At 41.4% G+C, this 24925-nt stretch overlaps 1 protein-coding gene across 2 annotated transcripts in view; it reads left to right on the plus strand.

Annotated features, from left to right (window-relative positions):
- plcl1 (phospholipase C like 1) overlaps positions 1 to 24551 on the plus strand; it is a gene marked incomplete at its 5' end in the record, with an annotated part of 90793 nt that extends 66242 nt beyond the window's left edge. For both annotated transcript variants that reach the window (XM_080497723.1, XM_080497724.1), the window contains 7 exons: positions 1196 to 2336; positions 3206 to 3382; positions 11334 to 11696; positions 16172 to 16375; positions 21097 to 21172; positions 21979 to 22088; positions 22848 to 24551. In XM_080497723.1, coding sequence (XP_080353849.1) covers positions 1196 to 2336; positions 3206 to 3382; positions 11334 to 11696; positions 16172 to 16375; positions 21097 to 21172; positions 21979 to 22088; positions 22848 to 23045 — 2269 coding nt within the window. In that variant the 3' untranslated portion in view covers positions 23046 to 24551. The remainder of the gene's footprint in view (positions 1 to 1195; positions 2337 to 3205; positions 3383 to 11333; positions 11697 to 16171; positions 16376 to 21096; positions 21173 to 21978; positions 22089 to 22847) is intronic.
- Positions 24552 to 24925: the final 374 nt, after the last annotated feature.

The following is a 24925-nucleotide window of genomic DNA, read 5'->3' on the forward strand; positions in this document are numbered from 1 at the left end:
TGGGTCAGAGGACACGGAGAAATATCGCCAGCTGCATATGATTTTTGTGACGAGGAAAAGTCGTTGCCATAGCACTGAAAATGACGCAGAATAAACCGAAGGCAAAGCAGATTAAAAGTGGAAAAAATTCCACATTCCTGGCCTCATTTAAGAACACAAATAACTTCTAGATATGTCAAATGGACCGTTTTTACCTCAATATACGGGAAAGACTTCACTGTACTTTTCAGTTCACTTCTATTCATATAGCCAATACTTACAGCACAGTTCTCTCAAGGCTCTTACCAATATGTCAAGCATTTTAAAAAATACAATCTGACAAAACCCACTCACTGCCTGGATGAGGCAGAATTGTAAAACATGGAGCCCACGGGCCAAATCAGGGCTACATCCAGGACCTTGAGAAGTTTAAGGATTGCAATGTCTTCACTTGTATTTTCACTTTTTAATTTTTCATATCAGATATAGTTTTGAAAACAATGGCGTCAACCCTCATTTTATTTTCAGTTCCTGTTTTAAATTTTTAGATATTACATTTTTTGTCAGGATTTTCAAATCAAATTTTATTTGTATAGCCCTTTACAATAACCCAGTGGTACCCAAAGGGCTTTACAACAAAGCTATAAAAACAATACATTAAGAAATAAATACAAGAATAATACATAAAAAGGGATTTTGTCATCCCTGAGCTAGTATTAGAAGATTTGAAACATGTGTTTGAATGAAGAGACTACTCCCTGATAAAGGTTCAAAAATATTGTGGCTCTTAGGAGTAATTTTGTTGTAACAATCAACCATAATGACTCCTATTTGCAAGTTCTAATTAACTTTCTTTTCAAATTTTGTGTTTATATCTTACATTTGGGCTATCCTTTTTTTCCTACAAACACATTTATTGTTCGAGTCACCAATTAAACTCAAACACACGTTTTTAGACCGTTGGAGGAAAAAACCCACACATACACAGGAAGAACATGCAAACTCCACATGGGAAGGCCCCAAAACAAACAACAATAAGATGTTTGAAAAGGGAATTTTTGCTTTCTCTTAATAATTGTCTATAAATCCACCATTAATGCTGTCTTTTACTGTAATTGTCATGAAGGAATCCCTGTCAAGTCATTAAAGGCCTTATTTTGTATGATTATTATGTATGGTTATTAGTATGATTATATTTTTGGATTTCCTTCCCCAGCACTTCATACCGCTCCTACCTGCTGGATGACCAAGTCCATGGCAGAGCGGATCTCGGGGGGCTGATCAAGGCCCTGCAGTCTGGTTGCAGATGTTTGGAGCTGGGAGTCACCGACGGCCCGGACGGGGAGCCTCTGCTCGGTGTCGACTATGGACCAGATATCCCTCGCCATCACCATCATCATCATCACCATCACCACCACCATCACCACCACCACCACACTCTGGTCACTATCCGATCGGCCCTGGAGGTGGTCAATAAGTACGCCTTCCTGACCTCGCAGTACCCGCTCCTGGTGTACCTGTGTCAGCGCTGTTCTCCAGTCCAGCAGCGGACCATGGCTCAACACCTAAAGAAGGTCTTCGGATCCCGACTTTACACCCCCGAAGCCCTTCCCGTCAGCCTGGGGGGGCGTGCCACGACTTTACCCTCCCCTGAGCAGCTGAAGGGACGCGTCATTTTAGTAGGGAAGAAGCTTCCCCCAGAGCAAGACGGTTCAGATGGGGACGTTTCTGAGGAGGACGAGGAGATTGGAGGCGGGGGGCCCCTGGCAGGGAGGAGGATGACCATCCCAGGCGAGGAGGAGCTGGGCGTGGTGCTGGTGGTGCCACCACCCTCTCAACCCAGGAAGCTCCGTCTCCACAAGGAGCTGTCGGACTTGGTGGCCATCGCTCGCACAGGCAGCCGCAGCTTCTATGCTCAGAGGGCCAGCAGCAAACAGGCGCAACAGCAGTCTCCCCCCGGCAGCCCGTCCTCTCCCGGGACGCCCATGCCTACTGAGGTGCCTTACTGGACGCTGTGCTCTCTGGGCGAGGGAGAGGCTGGAAGGCTGACCAGCGAGAGCCCCGAGGACTTGGTTGTGTTCACCAAGCGCTCCCTGACCCGGGTACGACCCAGCTCGGTGCGTCTGGACTCCAGCAACCCCAACCCTCAAGGGTACTGGAAGGGAGGGGTCCAGCTTGTGGCCTTGAACCAGCAGACTCCCGGTGCCATGCTGGACCTTCATCGAGGTCGCTTCTCACAGAATGGAGGGTGCGGTTATATCCTCCGGCCCGCCGTGATGAGGGACGAAGTGTCGTATTTCAGTGCCCACACACATGGCTGCGTACCTGGAGTCCCGCCTCAAACTCTCCGCATTAAGGTCCAGATCTTGTTCTTTTTCACATAACACTAAAGTCTGTCATTTATTTTTTCTAAAAGTCATGACAAAAGACCCAAATATGTTTTCTTTATGCAAATAACTTGCATTTCAAATGTTGTCATATGTCACTGCTTTCATACTCTCATACAACCTAACTTTATGGCATGGTTGTATAGATACAGTAGAGAACAGTTTGCATTGTTAGCTTCACATTTCTAATCAGTGAAACGGGTTCAAAATTGCTAAAATAAGTATTTGAGTCCCTAGTAGTATTAAAAGTTTGGTTTGGGGGATCATTTAGTTACTTATGTTAATAATCTGTTGACAGAAATCATTTGAAATTTTTATCTGAATTCCACGCTGAGGCAATGTCATGGATATACTTCTTTGCATGCACACATTTGGGCTGTCTTTTCTTAAAGAGATCATTTGGGTTTTCTTTTTTGTTCTTTCTTTGGTTCCACATGAGCTGTACTGCTCAACTTTGCCCCCACAGGTCATCAATGGCACTATTCCATTTGCCCTGTATCCATAAAGTCCCTGAATCACTACAAAAAAATATGCATGGAATGAATGCAGACAGACAGAAGGCTCCATCTGTGTCCGTTTGCGTATTTAGTAGTGGGGCTATGTGGTCCTAACGGTAGCTCTGACCGGAAGTATTAATTGTAGATAAAATAAGTAAATACAGAAGTAAATAGAGACCCATAAATAAAGGTCAAATCTTTGTCAATTTAAACTCAAAGAAAACAAACAAAAAAGATCCAAACTAAACTGAACACACTTTATCTGATGTAAAACCCTAAAAACAAGATCTTCAGATATTCTTCTGTTCCATCTTCAAATTATTACCTTTTTTCCCTTCACAGGTAATCAGTGCCCACAACTTGCCCAAGCCTCAGGGGTCCGGGGCAAAAGGAGAGGTCATCGACCCATATGTGGTTCTGGAGCTGCACGGTGTGCCAGCTGACTGTGCCGAGCAGCGGACGCGCACGGCTGCTCAGAACCAGGACGACCCACTGTTTGACGAGACCTTCGAGTTTCAAGTAAGCCACTGTTTGGATCAAAAAAATAAATAGGGAGAGGAATTCCTTACTGGCTTTACCTACTTCAAAGTTTGTTTCATCAGCTCAATGTCTCAAGGTTTAAACAAATTTTAGTAGGTCCATTGCCAGTTAACACATTTGTGTGTTTGCATGGTTCATTTGCGTGCTGATCGGTGAAAGGCTGAGTGGGGCCTCGAGCTCCGTACCTGAAGGACAAATAAGAGCCTTGAACAACTATTTAGATGTCTGAGCTTTGCTCTATGGAACAGCCATTCACTTGTGCTGTTTTATGTGAAAGTTGAAGATTTTGATCACATTCTAACGAAATATAGAAACTAGTTTTGAGCTTGTTGAGGATTCAACCTAGCATGATAAAAAAGAAAAAAATGGAAGAACCCTAAGACTGAATCTTGAAGTCTTCCTTAGATGAACCTGGGGGGATTGGCCATACAGAAGTTCTCAGGTTGCACGTCACTTGTTTTCTGTGTGAACAAATATTCCAGTTTGCTGGATGCTGAAGCGCCACAGTCATGCAATACAGTTCTTTGTGTTTTGATGGTGCACTCTCATGGGTGTATTTCCTCAATTCCATCTCATTTATTGTGCTGGTGCTCATCAGTATTTGTAATAGAGGACCTCCAGATGCAGATGTGACAGATGATATTATACCGTCTGTTTCTTTGTGAGCAGTACAAAATCAAAATAAAGCCATTAGCAGTCCTGATGTGCAGCGTTGCCTCGCTGACAGTCGTCCGCATGAACTTTGATCTGAAATGAAGCCATCAGACGTTTTGATTTTTGAGCTGTTTGTCCACTGACTTTGAAATATGTGCATGAAAATGCAGCGCTACATCAATGCTTTGATTTTAAATTGAAAAGGGTTCAAATCAAAACAAGAACACAATCAGAGAATCTCAAATTGGAGTCTGAGAGGGAGTTTGAAATACAATATTACATTATGCACATGCATTTGTGTCAGACGGCCAAATCATCCATTCAAATCTGTCTCCTGCCAAACTGCCAGTGCAATTACTGTTTCTAGATTACAGGTATTACCGGCCTCATTTTTAGTCTTCGTGGAGTTACATTATGTCTGCGGGGAACTGCTGTGATGTGACAGGAGAGTACAGATCAGCTGCGACAGCTTGTCTTTATAACTCAGCCACGGTCACGCAGGACTCTGTCACTGAGAGGTGACAAAGCCCAGGCAGCACGTCATGTCATGCAATAAATTCACTCCATACTGAAGCGTATTCATAGGAGCATCTGATTTAAATCTGGAGGGCATCTTCGGTGAAATACTCTAAGCTTGATTGCCATGCGGTTCAAAGCCGACAGCAGATTAATTATCACAGCTTTGAAAGAACAAAAGCTTCTTATATTTGTTGTCAATTTCCTATTTCCTATAAATATTCAATGTTGAAAATACAATGAAGATGAAAACACAATTTTGTGCTCCAAAAGCAGACTTAATTTTCGAGAAGTGCTCCTTCATCTTACCTCACACAAACACTGTAATTATCAATAATTTACACAAAAAAAGCACCAAAACAGACTCCTATAAACTAAAATAGTATTTGAAATGTGTAAACAGGATTAATATTATTAAAAGCTGCCATGAAGTTATGTAAACGGCTTAAACAAGCTGCTGCACTTGCCTTGTGTGCCTCACTGTGCACATATATAAACATGCCTCAAGCCGTGCAGCCTATGAGACATGTCCATACACATATTATGATGAGCAGCATTCCAATGTTACATTTATTTACTAACTTAAATTTGCCAGGGAGGAATAAAAGATACATTCTTTTTAAAAGGGAGGGTAAGAGGTAAAACTCACTGAAACAGCCTGATTTTGAATTTACCAGATGTGCTAGTTTTCCATCAATGATCTCGCTTGGAACTTCTCATGTGTAGAAAACATTGCTTGGCTGCACTTTTTTTTTCTTTTTGTCTTTCTGCTTTTCCAATATATAAAGTAGCGTGCCAACACTGCAGTTATCAGAAAGGTATTTATTACCAATAATAACTGCGGGCATAGCAATGTTACAATTTGTATGCCCAGTCTGTTGAGGATGTAGTATCATTTCCCTTCCTCCCTCATCGAGTCCTGCAAGTTGTTAGAGTGCATTTTTCAAGTAAACTCAATAGATAAAACACAAGTATTCAACTTTTCTGCAAAGGATTGAACTTCAATCGCTCCCGTCCGGCTCAGCACAGCAGTCGTAAACCATATGTTTGAAGTTTTACTTTAAATGGAACCATAAACCATCCAATCACAAGCTCGCTGCCCTAACTTCCAGGCCACTACTGGCTTCTGGATTTCTGGATAATGTGTCCTTAACAGACACAGATATTTGCTCAAGAATAATCAGATTCTGATTATCCAAAGCCGTTGTGGTGATATGGAGTCTTAAAACCACCAGTCACTGATTGCGATCAACAGTTCTTTTTGTTCTTATTTGATGGCTCACAAATATGTCGGTAGAGTTTGATCGTCCACTGTCACTATTATGTGAGCTGGGAGACATTTTTGTGAGGCTGGTTACCCCCAAATACCTTTCAAAAGATTTCAGCAAAACCTTCAGTCTCAGGGACAGGCAACTTTGATTATGATGAGAGCCACCGAAATGTCAGTGTTTACTAGAGGGCAATATTTTAATGGATCTTTAATGAAGAGCTAAGTGAAAATCATCAATTACCCATTCCACTTTCAGTGCTATCTTAGGAAAGAGAGAGGAACCGGTGGGCTGTTATGGTATAGAGAGCAAGTCTGGCAAATTATGTTAGTCTAGCAGTAAATGTACAGTTTCCTGCTGCAGTTATTGAGGACTTTTGTTTCCTGTTCGCTGAGATAAACGATTGTTTCTTGATGTCTCATCTGGAAGAAAAATGTATGTCTCGACTACAGCCTAGAGGCTGTATTTTGTAGCGTAGAAAAAAACCCAAAAGTTAATTATTAAAACCTCTTAAATGCCCACAGCCAACTAGTACACACAACCGAGGTGGAACTTGGGGTGAAAAATGCTCACTTTGACTCGAGTATGAAGTGATTGTAACATGGTGGTGAACAAAAAACCAAAAAAAAACCAAAATCATGTATTTAATCATAGTACTGAAACATTAACGAATCCAAATGTCATTTCTTTCCCCTCGCTCCAGCGTAATGTAAAACTTATTCAGAGCTGCAAAATACATTTAACTCTGAATATTATGATAATAGTGGTCTCTATTTGTGGGTTGTCACGCAATTTTGATCAATTGGTGATGGTAAATCACCTGTAATTGCGAATATGCGTGTGTATAGAAGAAGGTTGGAAGGATGAATTGAGGTAACATGGCAACTTGGTCTGCACACATTGAATTGGAGTGTATTTTCTTTCGTGCTTGTGGTAGAAAACTCATCAGCAAATACAATGGTAAATATATTGAAAAATGCAGGAGACACAGAGGGATATGACATATTTTGTTTGACATCTTTTAAGTTAAACATCACATTTGTCACCTCAAACGTGAAAAAAAAAAAACTCCTTCGAGAGACTGTCTGCTGGCTCTGCAAAAACAATAAAGATGCATGTAATTTTGTGAAAGCCACAGGGAGCCAGGACAGAACGACTGAAGAGCTGTAGGTTGCAGACTCCTGGTCTAGACAAGACAATCGGTTCAAGTATAATTTGATTGGTTGGCGGAGGGATGCAACTCTGAGCATGGCAATTCTAGCACGGACTTTCTGTTTGTAGCAGAAGAGTTCATAGGAGTTTTGTCGTCCACTTAAGTCTTCATTGATTTTGTCAGCTTACAGAAGTTGGACAGAATTCTTTGCTCCAAATGCACAATGCTTATTAAAAAAAATCTGGCGCTGTGTCTGCTCAGTTTTGGCGAGAGGTGAGTTTCTGGCTCTGCTTGTCTCATTAGAATTGTAACTCAAGGCCGAGCCGAGAGCTGGAGGGCAATGTGCCATGAAAGTCACACACAGAAACAACACACAGGAACTGGCACGCAAACAGAGTGGCTCATAATCAGACGTGTTCAGAACCGAGGTCGTGCCGTTTGGTTAAGTAAGTGTGTCGTCCTTTTGAAGCACACTCATATGTCTTAATCGTTCTCCTGCAGGTCTCCGACACCCACACACACACACACACACACACACACACACACACACACACACACACACACACACACACACACACACACACACACACACACACACACACACACACACACACACACACACACACACACACACACACACACACACACACACACACACACACGCACACTCACACTGAATTGAACTGCAAAGCGCTGCTTCAGCCGTCTGGGCTCATAAAACACATAATAAGTGTTTCCTAACTGGGAGTGACAGTATATTATGGTGCAAAACTGTAATGATGTGCATAATGTAAATTGGGTTGTACTGGATGAGTTACAATTACTTCATGACTTCACATTTGACTGTTGTAAATATGATTTTGAAATAATTTTTAAATTACACTGATCTTTTTCCTATGAGGTCACACAACATTAAAACCAGTGCTGATAAACGGTACTGAAATTATCACTAACATTAATATGAGCCATGAACTCATCCAATGGAGATGATTTCCACCTGGACTCTGAGGGTTATAAATATTAATTTCTAAATGATATTTTGTTTTTGTGGGTGTAGTAGTTCATAACTTTGCTTATTGGAAGATAAATATCCAGATTCAATTTCAGGCTTTAGGCAGATTTCATGTGTTTTCATATCGTGTGTGTGCGTGCGTGGATGTGTATGAAGTTTCTCAAGGACTGCAGCTTCCTAACCCAGGGACTGATCTACGAAAGTGTTTTCCATGTTGTCTGCATGCGAACCAACACAGAAGAAATACCATTTTGAGCTGAATTTCCTCCCGTAAGCACGTCAAACTCTTATTCAACTGCATGTATACAGAACCTTAATCTATAATAACCTACGTGTTTGTTTTTGTTTGTGTTTGACATGCAATGGACCTGGGGTGTTTCCTGCCTCCACCCATAAACAGGGCAGAATCAAGGTTGGATAAAGAAGGATGAAACTTACATAGATGGATGAGTGGAGGGAATAGTACTTCTTTATCAGAGGGTGTAGTGAGATTATTAGACAGAGATTATTCACTTAAATGACAAACTTTAGGCCACTGTGGAATTTGCACCTTATATTCTGTGCTTATCACTGTATGACCTTAGGCACTTGTGATGCACATATTAATACACAAAGGAACAAAGTTACTACAGTAACTAAATCTTTCCTGTTCATGATACATGTGTAACAGCCGAGAACATTTCAATCTCTGGCCTTGTTGCTTTCTGATGGAAATCACAGCCAAATGCAGCTCAAGAGTAATGTTGTAGGTTCTTGACTTTTTCTCTTCAAGCAACAGTAGCAAGTAACAAATAATGTTTCTTCAGCCCAAAGCGAATGCATTAGAATGATATAATTCACCTCACAAATGTGGATGGATTTGTTTTACTACAGTGCTGTAGGCTGAACAGTCTTGTAGTGTTTCCCATTCTTGCCTTGTCGTGAGAACGTCCGTATTGAAGTCTGGGTTGAGCCGAGGGATATCGCCGTGAGGAGTTTGCATGTTCTCTCGATGTATGCAGGGGTTCTTCTGGTTCCCCCGTTTCTTCCCACAGTCTAAAAACACGCATCAGTTACTGTATGTATATGCCTGTTTGCGCGAGTCCCAGGTCGCCATTATTCCGGATCCTTCTGGCTGGTCGCTGCTTTGAAATGATTTTGGGAAGATCAGTTTGAAGTGTATTTCAAATGTAACGAGTAAACCACCAAACAAACCGAGAAAAACCTCAGACTGTATTTTAATGAGTTTCACTTTGTCTATTTACTCAATAGATGAAACAGATGCTTTGTTTAAAGTTCAAAACTTTAATAATTTGAACTGTCTGTCAGACATCACATGCTGCTTGCCAAGAAAACTAAAGGAAGTTGATTTAATAGCACAAGGAATCTGATTTTTCATTAGGTCTATCTGTGGTTTATAAACTCTTCTTTCATCTTATTGAGGATCCGACTCAAATGATCTCATGTCAATTCACATTTAAATCAAAGGACTTTGTGTGAGTTTTAGTCCGATATGATAAATAACCTGAAATAGCTGGGAAACAATCTACAGCTGGGAGTTTTTGCCCCCTGCACATGTATCAATATCATGTTTGAGACAGTTTGCATATGAGCTGAAATTCAGTCCTGATGTCACGCTGTTCGTCTTTGCAGAAAACTATGCGGTTTGAAACTGATTGAAATAACAGATACAGAGCTATTCAACTGGAAAACTGATGGCGCGACCTGCATGAACATACATGCACACACAGAGAAATGAGATACATTGGTGAAAGAATCATGAAGATCTGTGAAGTTGATTCTGAAACTCATTATGCAAAGACACACTCTGTTTCTTTTATTCTGTGTGTGAAATTAAAGCATCATTAGTGGAGTGGAAGGTGAAGGTCTCCAAAGGTATGATTTGGATGTAATTAAAAAAAAAAAAAAAGGGATCGTCTGCAGCGGCCCCTCGGTGGCTTTCGTGTTATTGTGCCATACAATTACCATAAACGGCACTGCGAGCGACACTCTGGAACATGAAATGAGATTATAATTGCTCTGGCCTCTTGCTGATGTAAACATCTCATAACATACACTATATTGTTTCCTGCTAATGTAGAGTGGCTGGTGTTTGGAAACGGCAGAAAGATGCACAAATATGGTTGAATGCAAAGTGAGCCACCTCCACAGGAGACTGAACATCTTTTAAAAGCGCCAATAAACAAACCGACGAGCTTGTTTACGCGGGCACAAACCTCCGCGATATAAAGGAGCCTGATTTACTCTCCAAAGGAAAAACAGGTTGATTTGCAATTTGTCTAAAAGTGATGTGAAGTAAACAAAGTGATGAAGATGCTGTCACAGAGGACTTTTAAAGGTGCACTGATCAATTTAAATTAAAAGCTTCTATAAATAAATAATTGTGTTTATTTCACTGCATTTCTTGCATGTTTACAATGGATGTTTTCCACATGTGTTCTTTGAAAAAAACCCTCAGACAAATGTTCACATTTGCACTGGCATCCTTCCTCGCAGCTGCATTTATTATGTAGCCACAGTTTTTCAGGTTTAGGCTCAGGGTTTACATTCAGTTAAGTATTTTTTTATTATTATTATATATTTATTATTTTGTTGAATTTTCATATACATATATTTCATCAACAACTTCTGTTTAATTGCAAATTCCTCTATTTTCTTGACTTTCTTTTTTCTTTTGCCAAATTCATTTATATTGAGTTTTATTCCAATCTTTAGTTATTTTTGTGTTTTTAACACTTCATAATCAAGATTTCCTTGCTTATTTGTAGCACTTTTATAGCAAATCTTACTTCTCAAATTTCTTTAACCGTCATCCTAATTTCAGGACATCTTCTGAAGATAACAGTTTTGACATTTTTCGTCAAATTTAGACAAAGAAACTAATGTGATGTGGAGTGTGAATCACTGATGATAATTTAAGCTGATTTTAAGGTGATCATCTTAGTGCATCCACTAATCATTCAACAGAAAAACAATCATTGTTAAAGTTGAACATCTGGCTCACGGTAACGCATTATGGTTATAGTTGAAAATTTATGAAATCACAAACAGCTTGAACAATGTTTCGGACCATCATCATCTCTCTAGGATCATTTACTTAAAGAAAGATTTTTCTCTTGATTTTTGTATTAATTTCTGATGTTTTTTTCCCCCCAATTCATTTCAATTGATCCAGTGATCCTGATAGAAGCAACACTTTTAAAGCAATGTGGCCGCTCATGTGAAATGAGCCTTTACCATGAAGTGTATTTTCATGTTGAAGACATCTGAGATAAGAAATGTCAGAGTGCGTCAGTCCAGTAACCTGGTGTCATTTCGCATCTCTAGGTGAACATGCCCGAGCTGGCCTTGCTCCGCTTCGTGGTGTTAGACGACGACTACATCGGAGACGACTTCATTGGCCAGTACAGCGTGGCCTTCGAGTGCCTTCAGCCCGGCTACCGCAACGTGCCCCTGCTGGGCCTGGCGGGAGACCCCCTGCCCCACACCAGCCTGTTTGTACACGTGGCAGTCACCAACCGGCGGGGAGGCGGGAAGGCCCAGCGGCGGGGCCTGTCGGTGAGGAGGGTGGGCCGGCGAGGGCGGGAGTACGTCACTCTGAGGCACACCAGCATCAAGGCGGTGGATGAGACCTTCAAAGTGGCTGCTACTCCTCTGAAGGAGGCGACGGACCTGCGGGAGGAAGCTCAGGTAAGACAGAATCCACTCTTAAACTATGTGACCACCAGAGAAATGGTTATGTAGATAGTTTACGGTACATGTAGTCCAACACATGCTATTATTATCCACCACCCTCTATCATCCTACAACATAGGAAGTGCATTTTGTAAACCAGATTTACCAAATGTTAACATACCTATATGTTAAATAACATAGGTTATTAAGAAGTCATGCACCAGATTTACACGCATATACACATTAAACACTACAACTGTTTATGTCTCAGATATCAATCATTTTCCATAATCCTTGATCATTTATTATGTTTTATTTGTATTTTTTTAAATTTTGCATGGAAAACAAACTCTCCCAGAAAATGCCTTATGGAAATCAAACCTTCCTTTTATGCTTGTTAAGCTTTATTCACAAACATCAACGCCACCAAAAGTAGACTTTTGGAGAGTAGCTGGAGAAGCAGGTGGAGCATGCAAACTACACACAGAGATGTCTCCAGCCTGGATTTGATCCCACGATCATCTCGCTGTGTTGACAGTGTCGACCACTGCACCGCCAGAATAATCTCTGCCTGCTGTTAAGCTCAGCTGGATCATCCACAGACGGTTGGAGTTCTCAACATTTCTTTCAGAATGAAAATGAAAACTGTTCTCAGGGAGGATTTTGGATTATCCAGTAGACACCAGGATGCTTTTCCTGGAAAGGTACATTTTAAGTTTTTTTTTTTTTTTTTCATCATTTTAGGAGTGACTAACCCAATTCCATTCACCTACTTTGCACCAAGGTAAAGGCTAAAACCTGAAAACGGGACACATTCAACAAAAGGATTTTCACTAGATGCCCCTGGAGGAGAATGAGTGTGGTGAAGTGACCCTGTGCTGAAAGGATGTTTGGCTCAGAGCTGAAATCCCTCCGAGACTTTCATGATAGGCGAATAAGAGAGGAGGAGGAGGAGGAGGAGGAGGAAGAGGAGGAAGAGGAGGAGGAGGAGGAGGCAGAGAGGCAGCGACAAAGGAGTCGGTAAAAAGAGTGGAGGAGGATTATGAAGCTTCTATAAATACCGGCAAAAATAGAACCTGGTGGCACAACACCCACCAGCTCATCACTGAATACCAACACGTACACGTGGGCAACTCGAGTGGAATAACCATCTGTAGTCAATATCTTTCTTGAAGCATATTCTATGAACCATAAACATGTGGACTCTGTGGGGCGGCAAAAAGTGCAAAAATATCCAAATGCTTCAAAATATGTTCAACGAAAAGGTCCCACGAAAAGGTCCCCAACTGTTTGAGGTCCTGTTTACACGACAACGATCGACTGGCAAAAACATCAGGAACGCTGAAAACGCTGTACTTTCCATGTCAGGCAACAATTTTCTGACAATGAGGGAACACAGTGATCATCCAAAATATGTGGACACAAACCGAGAGGAAGAAGGAGCACTTTGTGCAATGGGACCAACAGAGACCCATGGAAAGATTGAGGAGGAAAGGCTTGTTGATACTCAGGTTGATCTATTGAATGGGAAATCGCAAAGAGTGCCGGATCACAGAACAAGTGCAAACAAACCACAGACATGAAACATTAAAGCATAATTAAAACAGAGATACCAAAGCAGGGATAATAAACCACATAACATAAACATTGCATGAAACAAGAAGATGTGTGGCAAATGTAGGACCATAAACAATGAATGTAAGTGAGGGACCATGAGGGGATGACACACAAGGGAAACGCAGGGGGAAAAAAGAACTCATGAAGACCTAAGAACTATGGAAAAAGAAAGCAAGCATACTTTATTGATCCCTTTGGGGGAAATTATTTCTCTGTATTTAACCTACCCTATTTATAGTTAACCTTAACTATATATGCCAGGAGCATTGGGCTGCCGCGGTTCAACGCCCGGTGAGCCAAGGGTCTTGCTCGAGAGACGCAGGGATTCCAACCTGCAAGCTTCCTTCCCAAGTCCACTTTTCTAACCTATAGACCACCACGACAAAAACAGGAGCATGTTCATAGAATCGGATCAGAATCAGAGTTTATTTATTGTCATTGCTCATGCATCACGCAGTACTCTGTGTTTCTGAACAGCAGTGAATCCAAGCATGGTTCAGACGGTGTTTGGAAATACGGCTGTAATGTTGGGATTGTCTCATGAATTCTTTAGCGGGCCACACAGAAAGGCGCATTCACTTCAAAATGAACAACGCTATTTGGCAGACACACGCATTTCTGTTTCTATGTTGTATGAGAACCTTGTGTGAGCAGTCCAAGTCCCAGATCTCAATCTCCACCCAGAACTTGTTCCATCTAGCCCAAACCATTTGGTACCTCGGTACCTCAAACCAGAAGGAATAATTCAAGCCCGGTGTCGTATGAATAATGCTCGAGAACTGGTGCGTGGAGTGCACCGATTCGAGAATCGGTGCCAAACTCAACTGGGTCTGCATGCTGCTCAAATCCAGGTGACCCACCCATTTCCTATACAGGGTCCAAATGTGGGTGAATTTGCCGAGTTCTCAGTCCGAAGCGGCCTCGCACATGCACAGGACCGAGCCAAATCTGCCAGCCGTGGCTCTGGACCGGCGCCGGCTCACTCTTGGCTCGCCACTGTCAGAGCGCAGCCAACTGGCTGCTCGTGTGTGGGTGAACATTTACAGTGTTTTGGGGTTCGCAGCATTTTCCGTTTTTTTTCTTTAGTGCCAGTGCTCACATTCAGCTGTTTTTGGCAGCAGGTTTTACACAGAAGTGTCAAGATCAATCATGAAATTTACATCCAATCTCCGCGAGATTGAATACCTTTAATTGTGTTGGGCGTCATCTGGATGTCCAGCCAACAGTTTGGTCCTCACCCCGATATGTCCACTCATTTGAACATCATCCAGTCACACGCTGATGTCCAATGAGAAAAGTTTATGCCAACTTTATTTCTTCTGGCATTCCTATGTGGCAGGATGAATGTTTTCCGGGCCACCATTTAAAAACATGCAGGATGGTGAAGGAAGGAGAATGAACGCACCGGTGTAATAAAGCATAATGAGTGATGATGAATGGATGAAATTAAAATAGGTGATTGCTATGGAAGGAATACGGGAGGGAGAACTGGCGACCCATTAGGGTGTGTTTTTATGCACAAATGATTTCTCCATTTAAAAAAAAAAAAAAGGCTCAAACTTGATATTACACATACACACACTTGAAGGATGATTCTAGTTGAACACATTGAGGATTTCATCTGTTTCTTGAGGGACACAAAAAATATATATTTTTAACTTTTGTAAACCTTGGCAACCCCATCACACTCTCTACAACTAAAATACAGGTTCTTTGTTATATTCTGTAACGATGAGTTGATTTACTCTGTGCCAGTATAGGCTCAGTCATCCATACGATTATTCCATGGCGAAGGCAACCAACAGTGCATCCGAAACCCTCATTGAATAGTCCTGTTTGTGTAATGTTATTGTTTTATTCCATAAAACAAACCAACAAAACACAAGCACAATATGTTTAATTAGCATCCAATTCAACATATTTATACATGATCTTACTCGACCATGCCTGAGTTGAACAAAGCAGCACATGAAACCGATGTATGCAATATAATGCTTTATTTGTTTTAAATTGTATTTTTGCCTAATTAATATCATTAGAAATCAAGCATTTTCAAATCATTAATGCTTAATTTAACTGATCTGTTGTATCAGCCAACGTGCTGATAATAAAATTAAATAAGACAAATTCCTGCAAATGGTCCAATGTCCGTCTCCTGTGTCAGCCAATTCTTCCTATTCAGGGAGACAGGCTTCTTCCCACACAAACGTTTCACGAATTGCACGGAATCTTCATGCCTCATGTCTTATTGTCCCTTTCTTTTGCACTCTCTCTGTCACCTGTGAGTCCAGCTGTGAGCTCATCTGCCACACACTCGGTTATCGTTCATTGTGCCGCACGCCCGTCTCATGCACTTGCAGACAGGTGGGCTGTGATGATGGCTGGTTCAGTTGGTGCTCTGCCAAGTGTCAAGGCAACAGACAGTTCTCTTCTCTATTTGAATGGAGACATAATAATGAAGTGACCCAGACATTTCGATGGGGTTCTTTTATTTTCTGTGACCCAACCCAGTTTTCTCACCTGATACACCTGCACAGTCCATAAAAACCCTCCAGTCACTGTTATTTGTGTGTTATCAGCTTTATTCCATATTGTCTCCACTTCAGCCAAAAATGTGCTTAAAGCTAAGGCTGATTTCTCTGGATTAAAAGTGGCAATGACTGCCATATTGATTTAATTCACAAGAGGGACAGCAGATGACAGGCGGCGTGTGTGTGTGTGAGTGCGCGTGAGTGTATAAATGGGTGTGTGTTTTTGACCTCTCCCGGCTTAGTTTTTTCAGCCGGAACTGCACATGGGATCTAAATACTTGCTTAACCCACACACCCCCACTCCCAACCCCAACCCCTCCTCTTCCTCCTTTTAAATTTCAGAGCACTACCGCCAGTTTCAAGGAGCAGTGTGGGCTCCCCACTGTGGCCAAACTGAAGCAGTGCATCCAGAGCCTGGCCACAAGGCTGCAGAGCCCCGAGGGCACCATGGGGGCTGCCATGGTGCTGAAGGAGGGCTACCCATGTCTCGAAGCCCTGGTCACCCTCTCGGAGCCCACCCGGAAGCTGCTCGCCGCCTACGACACGGTCAGTCCATTGAAGACTTTTTGCGACACTTGGGAAGTTTTAAGATAAAAAAAACTGTTGCATTAAAGACGCACAATGTCAAATTGAAGTATCTATTGCACATTCCGTTTTGCAGTGTTGAGTTACTTTACCTTGACCTTCGGTTTTTAGTTGTAGTGGTCCAGATTGTGTCCAATGGGTGAAATTCATTATCCTGCCTTTCATAGAGACTTTAGCTCTATGTAACAGCCAGGAGACTCGGACACTGTTCCTCAAATTGCTTCTTTGACAAACTCAAAACACCATCTTGTGGCACAAACTTGCATTGCAAGTTGAAATGTTGAATTTGTTTACTTGCAACACATAAGAAAATCTTTGATATGACATTAGGGCTATCATTTTATCTCATTAGGTTGACTATTGATCTTACATTTATTTATAATCAATTAAAAGCCATGTTAAATATCCAGTTCCCCTGAGTGGAAACACACAAATCATTCTTAATGATGCAGTACAAGTTCAGCTCACATATGCAAACGCATTTCGTCGGTGCTGTAGCCAATCAGCTCATTGTGGCGTGAAAGCCTCATGAGAAAGATACTTTCTTTGAGCTGAGAGCGCGAACCAGTACTCCACCATGCCAGGCCCTCTTTGTAATTAACAAAATCCGAACTGACAGAAATTCAGAAAAGCTGAAGCAAAAACCAACTGCGTACGACACAGACTCATATCGGCCACTAATGCACAAAGGTGGCACGACTTGCTACATAATGCACCTTTAACCCTTTACCGGGCGTATCTGGTAACTTCCTAATTTCTTCACAATATGTTCAGACTAATCCTAGCAACTCCATAAAAATGACTATGGCAAAATAGATTTGCTTTACATTGAGAGAGGTGAAGCTTGGATATTTGATCATTTTGAATGTCTCATAATCACAAACTGATTGTGTTTTGTTATTTAGTTTTGACTGCATATCCACTACTTGCTTAAAATAGATTAAAAAAAATATCTAATTCTAAATAAATATTTGATTAGGTGAACTGTATTAGTAAAACTAGTTCATAATGGTTTTTTTTTTACCAGTATAATTGAATTTACATTGTTGTTTCGTACGTAAACATCCAGCAAAAATGCATTACATAAAAATTATTCATTGTAGCTCTACATTTTCAAATAGTTTGGAAAGATGTTAAAACTAATTTAATGGTATATTATCTAGAGAAATCTCATTCTCATGAAATACTAATGGTGAAAAAGAGAGAAACCTGACGTTTGAGTGGTTTAATAAGCCTTATGAAAGATTAAGCTGTATAGTTTAAAAAAAAAAAAAGTTCTTGAGTAAATCCCACTTGCAGGGCTAAATCCTCACCAGTGCTCCAAATAAGTAATAACAAGCATCTGTATATTGTTGGTGTCTGCGCTCCAGTTGGAGGAACATAGTGAAATAGAAATGTAGAAATGTGCAGCTGCTCGCCCGGTTTTAAAGTGAAACCAGGCTCAATGGGAGAGAAGGGATTTGTGTCACAGACAGATTAGGAAAGTGTGGGGAGGCAGACTGGAGGTATTTACACAGCAGGGGTGTGACTAATAAACAACGCAAACATATCAGATACTCTGGTGGCCGTGTCACGAAGCTGAATGTGCAGGTGGAAATGAAAGTTGGTGACAGACGGGGGAAAGATCGAGCCTGTGGATCAGAAAGGATGGAAATCATTCAACATCATCTGGTGACGGGAAAGATGATTTTTACCTGTAAAGTTTGTAAACTACACGTTCATCTGTTAAAAACGATGTATGATCTGTTCTATTAGAACTATGATGAGAAAAGACTCACTTTCATTATTTTCCTGTTTTCTTTTCCTACATTTCCTCCACTTCCTCTGCCTTTTCACCCTCTTCCTGTTCTTCCTCTTTATGTGTTTTACTCCTTCCCTTCCCCTCCCCCCTTCCGTTGCTTCTCTTCCTCTTTTTCATCCTCCTTCTCCTCTTCATCTCCCCTCTCCTTTCTGCTTGTCCCTTCCTTCTTTTTCTGTTCTCTGTTTTTGTTCTCTTCCTCTCATCTTGCTCTTTTTCACATTGTTCCTCCTCATCTTCCTACTTAATCTTCCCTTCCTCTAAACCATTTCCTCCCCTTTTTTCCTCTTCTCTTTCTTTTCATGTCTTCCCCTTTCCTCCCATCTTCTACATTTTTCCACTTCCCAGTTTCCTTTCTTCCTTTTCCTCTTCTCTTCCACCCCATTCTTCTTTTGCTCATCCTCCTCTTATTCCTTTTTCATTTTCTATCTCTTCTCCCATTTCTTTTCAGCTTTCTTCTTTTTCCTCCTATTCCTCTTACCTCTTTCCTTCGTGTTTCTCTTCACTGTCCTCTTTTTTTCTGTTACTCCTTTCTGTTTTCTTCTCATCCTCATCCTTTTCTCCCTCCTTTCTGCTCTTTCTTTGCCCCTCTTCCACTGGTCTACATGCTCCTCTCCCCTCTTCTTCCTCGTCTTCAGTGACATTCTGTCATTGTTCAACTTAATGTCATCTATTATCACACATCATCTTCCACGTCGTTGTTTTCCGGGTGAATTCATTTCCCTCGTTTTTATTTATTATCTCGTCTCGTACGGCTGCGGTTTTTGACATCAGAAGCTTTCTGAAATCTCTCGGAGACAGAGAGACGCTGTGAGGTGGCATCCCTCAAACAGTCACTCACACTACCAGCTGCGTCTCCTCCTCCTCTTCCTCCGTCTCACCTCGCTCTGCGTCTGGTTGAGTCTCTCCCACCTGTTTCCGCCCACACACACACACACACACACACACACACACACACACACACACACACACACACACACACACACACACACACACACACACACACACACACACACACACACACACACACACACACACACACACACACACACACACACACACCTCAGACCAGACAGAGCTGCCCGTCCGTTCTGTTTGACTGCAAACCTGCTGAAGTCCCTCTAGCAGGTCCCTGTTATAACACCACATTCAGCGTGATCTCCAGTCGAACATCACACCTCTTCAACACAAACACACACACACACACGCGCACGCACGCACACACACACTGAGAGCTTAGTCATCACACACACGCTCCCTCCTCTCTGTTTGCCGCTCCGTCTTCCTTTCACTTCTCTCTGCAGGTTGCTGATCAAAATATGGCTTACGTATGTACCTTTACCAGTGCCGACGTTGACTTTAAATAGTCTGATTAAATTTGCATCCAATTAGAATTTTGTCACATAAACCCTTGTATCTGATTAGATTGAGCATTTGAAATCAATGCTCGGAGGAGATGGTTTAAGTCTTTACATTCTAGTCAGACTCCATGTATATGACATGTCTGATTGTTAATGAGTTTTGCACCACTTTGTTATGTAATACCATCGTTATGCTTCGTGCACCACATTTTTAAAGAGTCCCTGTAAGTCAGGCAGAAATCTCTTTGTGCACATCTCTGTTCCTGATCAGATTCCAAAAGGAAAATACTTCTGTGGGTTTTTTTTAAAAGAAACAAAAGCTTTTTCGTAACCGTATTGCTGACGAACTGATTGCATTTTTTTCTTCGAACAATAGGACTATTGTAATGCTTTATTTACTGGATTACAAAAAACAGAATTGACAGACTATAACTGGATGAAAATTCTGTTTCTGGAGGTCATAACACCTGTTTTTTTGGTATTTTTTAGAATAGAAATTTATAAATATTTTAATTGTTGAGAAATCACTGACAGAAAATGTTCCAATATGCTTTTTAACATTGGCTACTGATGCTTTAGTCAGAAATACCAGTGACGCTGTTTTTTTGTTTTGTTTTCATGCACATAAAATGTCACATTTTGGTACTAATTTATATTCACCAGCGACCATCTGTCAGCAGTTATAAACAGCAGCTTTCTTTCCGGATTGGTATCCTCTTGAACTTCTTCTCATTACGTTTGAGATGCGAGTCCAGTTTTTATAATTTCTCTTACATTATTTGATTATGAAGAAGTTGATTCATTATTGTATTTTTGCACATCATTCTTCTCTGTGTTACGAATTCATTCATTCATTTATTCAGCTTTTAATGTATTCCTCTCCTTTTATTGCTGTGATAATACAAATGTAAAGTGGCATAAAATATTGATATAATAGCAGTATGGAGGGTTAGTATTGATGGGCTTTCAGCTAAAACTGGATGTGGGATCATGTGCGAATGTCACAGTGCAAAGCATTATGGGATTGACCACTGACGGAATGGAATGATGCTGTCATTTACTGGTGTCGAAATGTTTTACTTTAACATATCCCCATAAAACATAAAAACAAAATTAAAAAAATAATAATATTTGACACAATGATTGACCTCAACGCAAGGATGATGTGTGTATATCTGATTATCTCATTTATAGTGATTTAAAAGCTTAAAAACACCAAATAGGGTGTCTTGAAAATACAGTGATTGAATTAATTCACAAACTTTCAGTGGACAATGAACTTATTTTAATCACCTGGATCTTTACAACTGGGTTTAACTAAAGGATGAAACTTAGAAATCCCAAATTCAGGCACATTTTTAAACACTGCTATAACACTTTATGTTAATACAATGTATTACTGCTGGATCAGTTCATTCTGTAGTGATTTTAAGCATTACTGCACACTAGCAACAAGCAGCCCATGAAGCCAGAATTATTTTGAAAAAGACCGGGTTACTTTAAAGTTTTCAATCTATTTCCAGATGATCACGGCCCAGAAACAGCTGATCGAGAACGCGGACTGTGTTCAGGAGAGGATTGCCCAGGTGCAGCGGGAAGGTGAGAGTGCGCCGAGACTGTTCCAAACCCTGCTCGGGAATAGAAATCACTACAGCTCAGGATTCATTCAAACTCGCGTCTGGCTGGAGCATCTAACAGGCAAACCGAGTGAGGATGAGTCCTCAGAGAGCACACTGTCTGTAAACAGCATGTATCACCTGACCTGGGTGTGTCATTAGCAACAGGAATGCATTTTTGAAAGTACGTCTGCTTGACTTGTTCACTGTCAACCTTCGCTTCTCTTGTATGTACCATTGGAATTTAGTTGCAAAAGAATCAGCCAAACCTCGGTGTATTTAGACCTTTTCCTCTCCTCGAATAACTCCTGACCTTTATCTGTCAATGTAAATGTCACGAGGAACTGCAGCGCTTTGCTTCTCTGTGTAAATATATCAGTGGGCTGTTGGACCCACCAAGACGTGCTGCTGACTCCTGCCTGGAGGTGATTCTATTCAAAATAGTTCTTCCAAATTATCATGAATTCCCAGCAGTGTTGCCTCACATTCCGACATGGGAAGTTGTTCTTTTAGTTTGGGCCACATGCCAGTATCCACAAATTATTTGGTTCGCAGCAAATGAACACATTTAAGTAGAATTTCAAATGACTGTATTGCTGGGTATTTCCAGGCATGCATCAAATGTGTGCATGTTTGTTGAATCTGAAGACGCAAAATGAGTCGCTTTCGATTAATAAGCTTCCGTAATTGTTATAAATATCCTTTTTTTTTTGCCTTCAAATTGATCTAAGTTGCTCATTCTTCCTCTAAACCAATGCCTTGTTTTTTGTTTTTTTTGTTTGTTTGCAGGAATGGACTTCCATGAGGATTTTTCTCGGCTCGGAGAGAAAGAAGGGCTGAAGGGGCGAAAGCTCAGCAAAGCTGTGGAGAGTTTCACCTGGAACATCACAGTGCTCAAGGTATTCTTGAAGAAAGTATGAAAAATCAAGGACAGGCTTCATCTTGCCCGCGGTACACATATGTACTGTACACTTCTATATCTGAATCATATCATGGATCTGATACTTTTTATGGATGTGGTATCAACACGATGATCCAGATCTCTCCTGAAATCTGATCTCATTTAACCTTCTACATTTTACACAAAAAACGAACAAATATTATTTCAAAAATTAAAGTTTTCTTCTGGATTCAAAATGTAATCTATGATCCACAACTTACCCCAAATTAAATCAGATCCTTTTTCAAATATTATCTGTTTGTCTGCTAAATTTGATCGAGAAACTGTCCTTGTTGAAAAACAAACGAACCAACAGGACGTCACTGGTACATTTCCAACCACTGACTTTACTGGATTTATTTATTTATTTTTTAACTTCTATACACTTGTATTATCGTCTCAGTGTAATTATTCATATTTGTAAAGTTGTCTTGTCATATTCATGGGAACCTTTAACCTCCAGGCTTTTAAAAGCCTGTTAATCTTTTAGTTTTAGTTTAATTAAGTGGTCATATTCCATTTCCACAATCTTCCATTGGAGTTCAATTGACTAACTTTACTTTGGAACTTGTGCTTAATGTGTCAAGTCATATTCAAGCTCTTTTTTTTTCTCTTGCAAATGACACATTATATCGTAGGGTAGAAGAATTCAATTTAAAATTTTATTTTTAAATTATGATTCAAGTGTTGAAATGAGTTGTTTTCCTTGTTGCTGCAGGGTCAGAGCGATCTGTTACGTGGAGCCAAGATGGATTCTCTGGACGCTTTGCGGCAACTCGCTCTGGCATGTGAAGCCTGCGGACTCACCACCACCTCCTCCTCAAACTCCTCCACCTTCTCCACCACCGAGCTGCAATACTCATCCCACCCGCTGTCCGGTCGCCGCGGCAGCACGCACGGCAACGGACGCATCTGATGCTCCTCCCCGCTGCTCCTCCAACCATCGAACAAGGAGCGAGCAGACTGACCGTCATCCCTTTATTTAGAGCAATGTGTCTGTCACAGCCTTATGGTGAGTTCATTAGAGGTCAGAGACGTCTGCGGGGAGGCGTTTTGTGAATGTCTGCAGCAGAGGAATAAAAAAAAAAGAAAAAAAAAAGATGCACTCGCCGCTCCTGAAACTGGACTTTTGACGGCTCCCGCTGAAATGTTAACGCTTTGTATTAGTAACTCAGCGGGTTTTTTGGCTCATTAGAGAAGAAGAAGACACTGGAATAGCTTGTGACAACGGGGCCGCCGTATGAGGCGGAGCTGACGTGTGCAGTCCTGTCGGCGTTTCGTTTCAGAGTCGGGGCGTGAATGTAGAGCCGCCTCAGCCCTCCGGATGGCACACACATTCGTGTCAAGGTGCTGCAACCAACGGAGAAAATGGCAAATGTGGAGCTCCGAGACCTTGTGTATCAATGCCGGAGCGCTATTTAATGTCAGTATATCCACATTGTTTGCAGGTGAACACGTCCTCGTTTGATTGATAGTTTCAGTACCCAATTGCACTGGTTGTGCGAAACGCACCTGCCCTCAGCGGTCACCTGAGAGTGAGAACCTCCTCAAGCCGTGACTCATTTCTATTGGATGCAGACAGACGGACCCATGGAAACAAGATAAAACTTGAGGAAATGTGTTTTTCATTTTATGGGGTCTTTCACTAACGCACCTCGCCTCGGTACAGAGTGGTTTTTTTTCCCCGTTTGTGTTCGCACATGTCGAAACGAGTTCTGCTTGTAAAAATACTGATACCATTATGTTCTGACCTGAAGGCAGCACAGGCCAAAGATCGTCTCAGCGACCGCCTCCTGTAAAGGTTGACCCGCTAATGACGGGCGCAGATGAAGAAGCCGTACGCTCATTTTCTCTGTACTCGTCCTCCACTGGCCTGGTACTGACTCTTCACTTGTAAAAACACAGCAGCATCTGTTACATTCCTCTATAGCTTTTCAACAGAATGAGTCTCAGTTTGGGGGAAAAAAATGGGACAGAATCCAAAAGATGAAGAGTATTTTGGAGGCTTGGAGTCTCGGTGGAGGTGTTTTATGGACAGTCTCCTCTGTGTTGGTGACAGATCAGCAGATCACACGGGTTCCTGTTTTTTCTGTCGTCTCAGAGGCTGTTGGACGGCTGAAACACAAGGACGGTAACCTGAGAGTTGGCCAATGTGCGTTGACACTGTACAAGTGCGTCGTGGTCCGTGTGTGGATCCTGTGACCTCGTCTCTGTATCGAGACGTGGTGTGACGTGCTCCAGATGAAGTGTACACTGTATCCATGTAGCAATAATGCCAGCGGGGACGTAAACAGCTGCTCCAAACTGACCATCAGAGGTGGCAACGAGCCCAGTGTTTGTACTCAAGTCACTGTACTTAAGTAGATTTTTCAGGTTCTTCCATTACTTTACACTTTTAATCTGTGTATTTTGACATTCTTCTCCTCACATTCTTCAATACTTAAAGCACAATTCGGTCTTTATTGGGCCAGAACAGTCAAGTTTCTTGGACAGTCCATAAGTTTTATAACGAGATATGGAAAAAAAAATGGTTGTGGTTAAATTCCTGTCAGCTTCTGTAATTTTCATTCATGCGATTTCATTATGTGAGCCAGATTCAAGTCTACGACAGCCTGTTTTAGGCCCTCGAGCCTTATGTTTTCCAATAATAATGCGATTGTACAGAACTCGTCCACCAAGAAAAGCTCAAAAACACATTTTTCTCTTGATACTTGACTTCATATCAGAACTTGTATTCTCTTGCCTTTAACTAAACAAGATGAATCAGTACTTTCACAATGATTAAAGTCTCCTATC

This window comes from Blennius ocellaris, assembly GCF_963422515.1.
Source record: "Blennius ocellaris genome assembly, chromosome: 6".
Lineage (NCBI taxonomy): Eukaryota > Metazoa > Chordata > Actinopteri > Blenniiformes > Blenniidae > Blennius > Blennius ocellaris.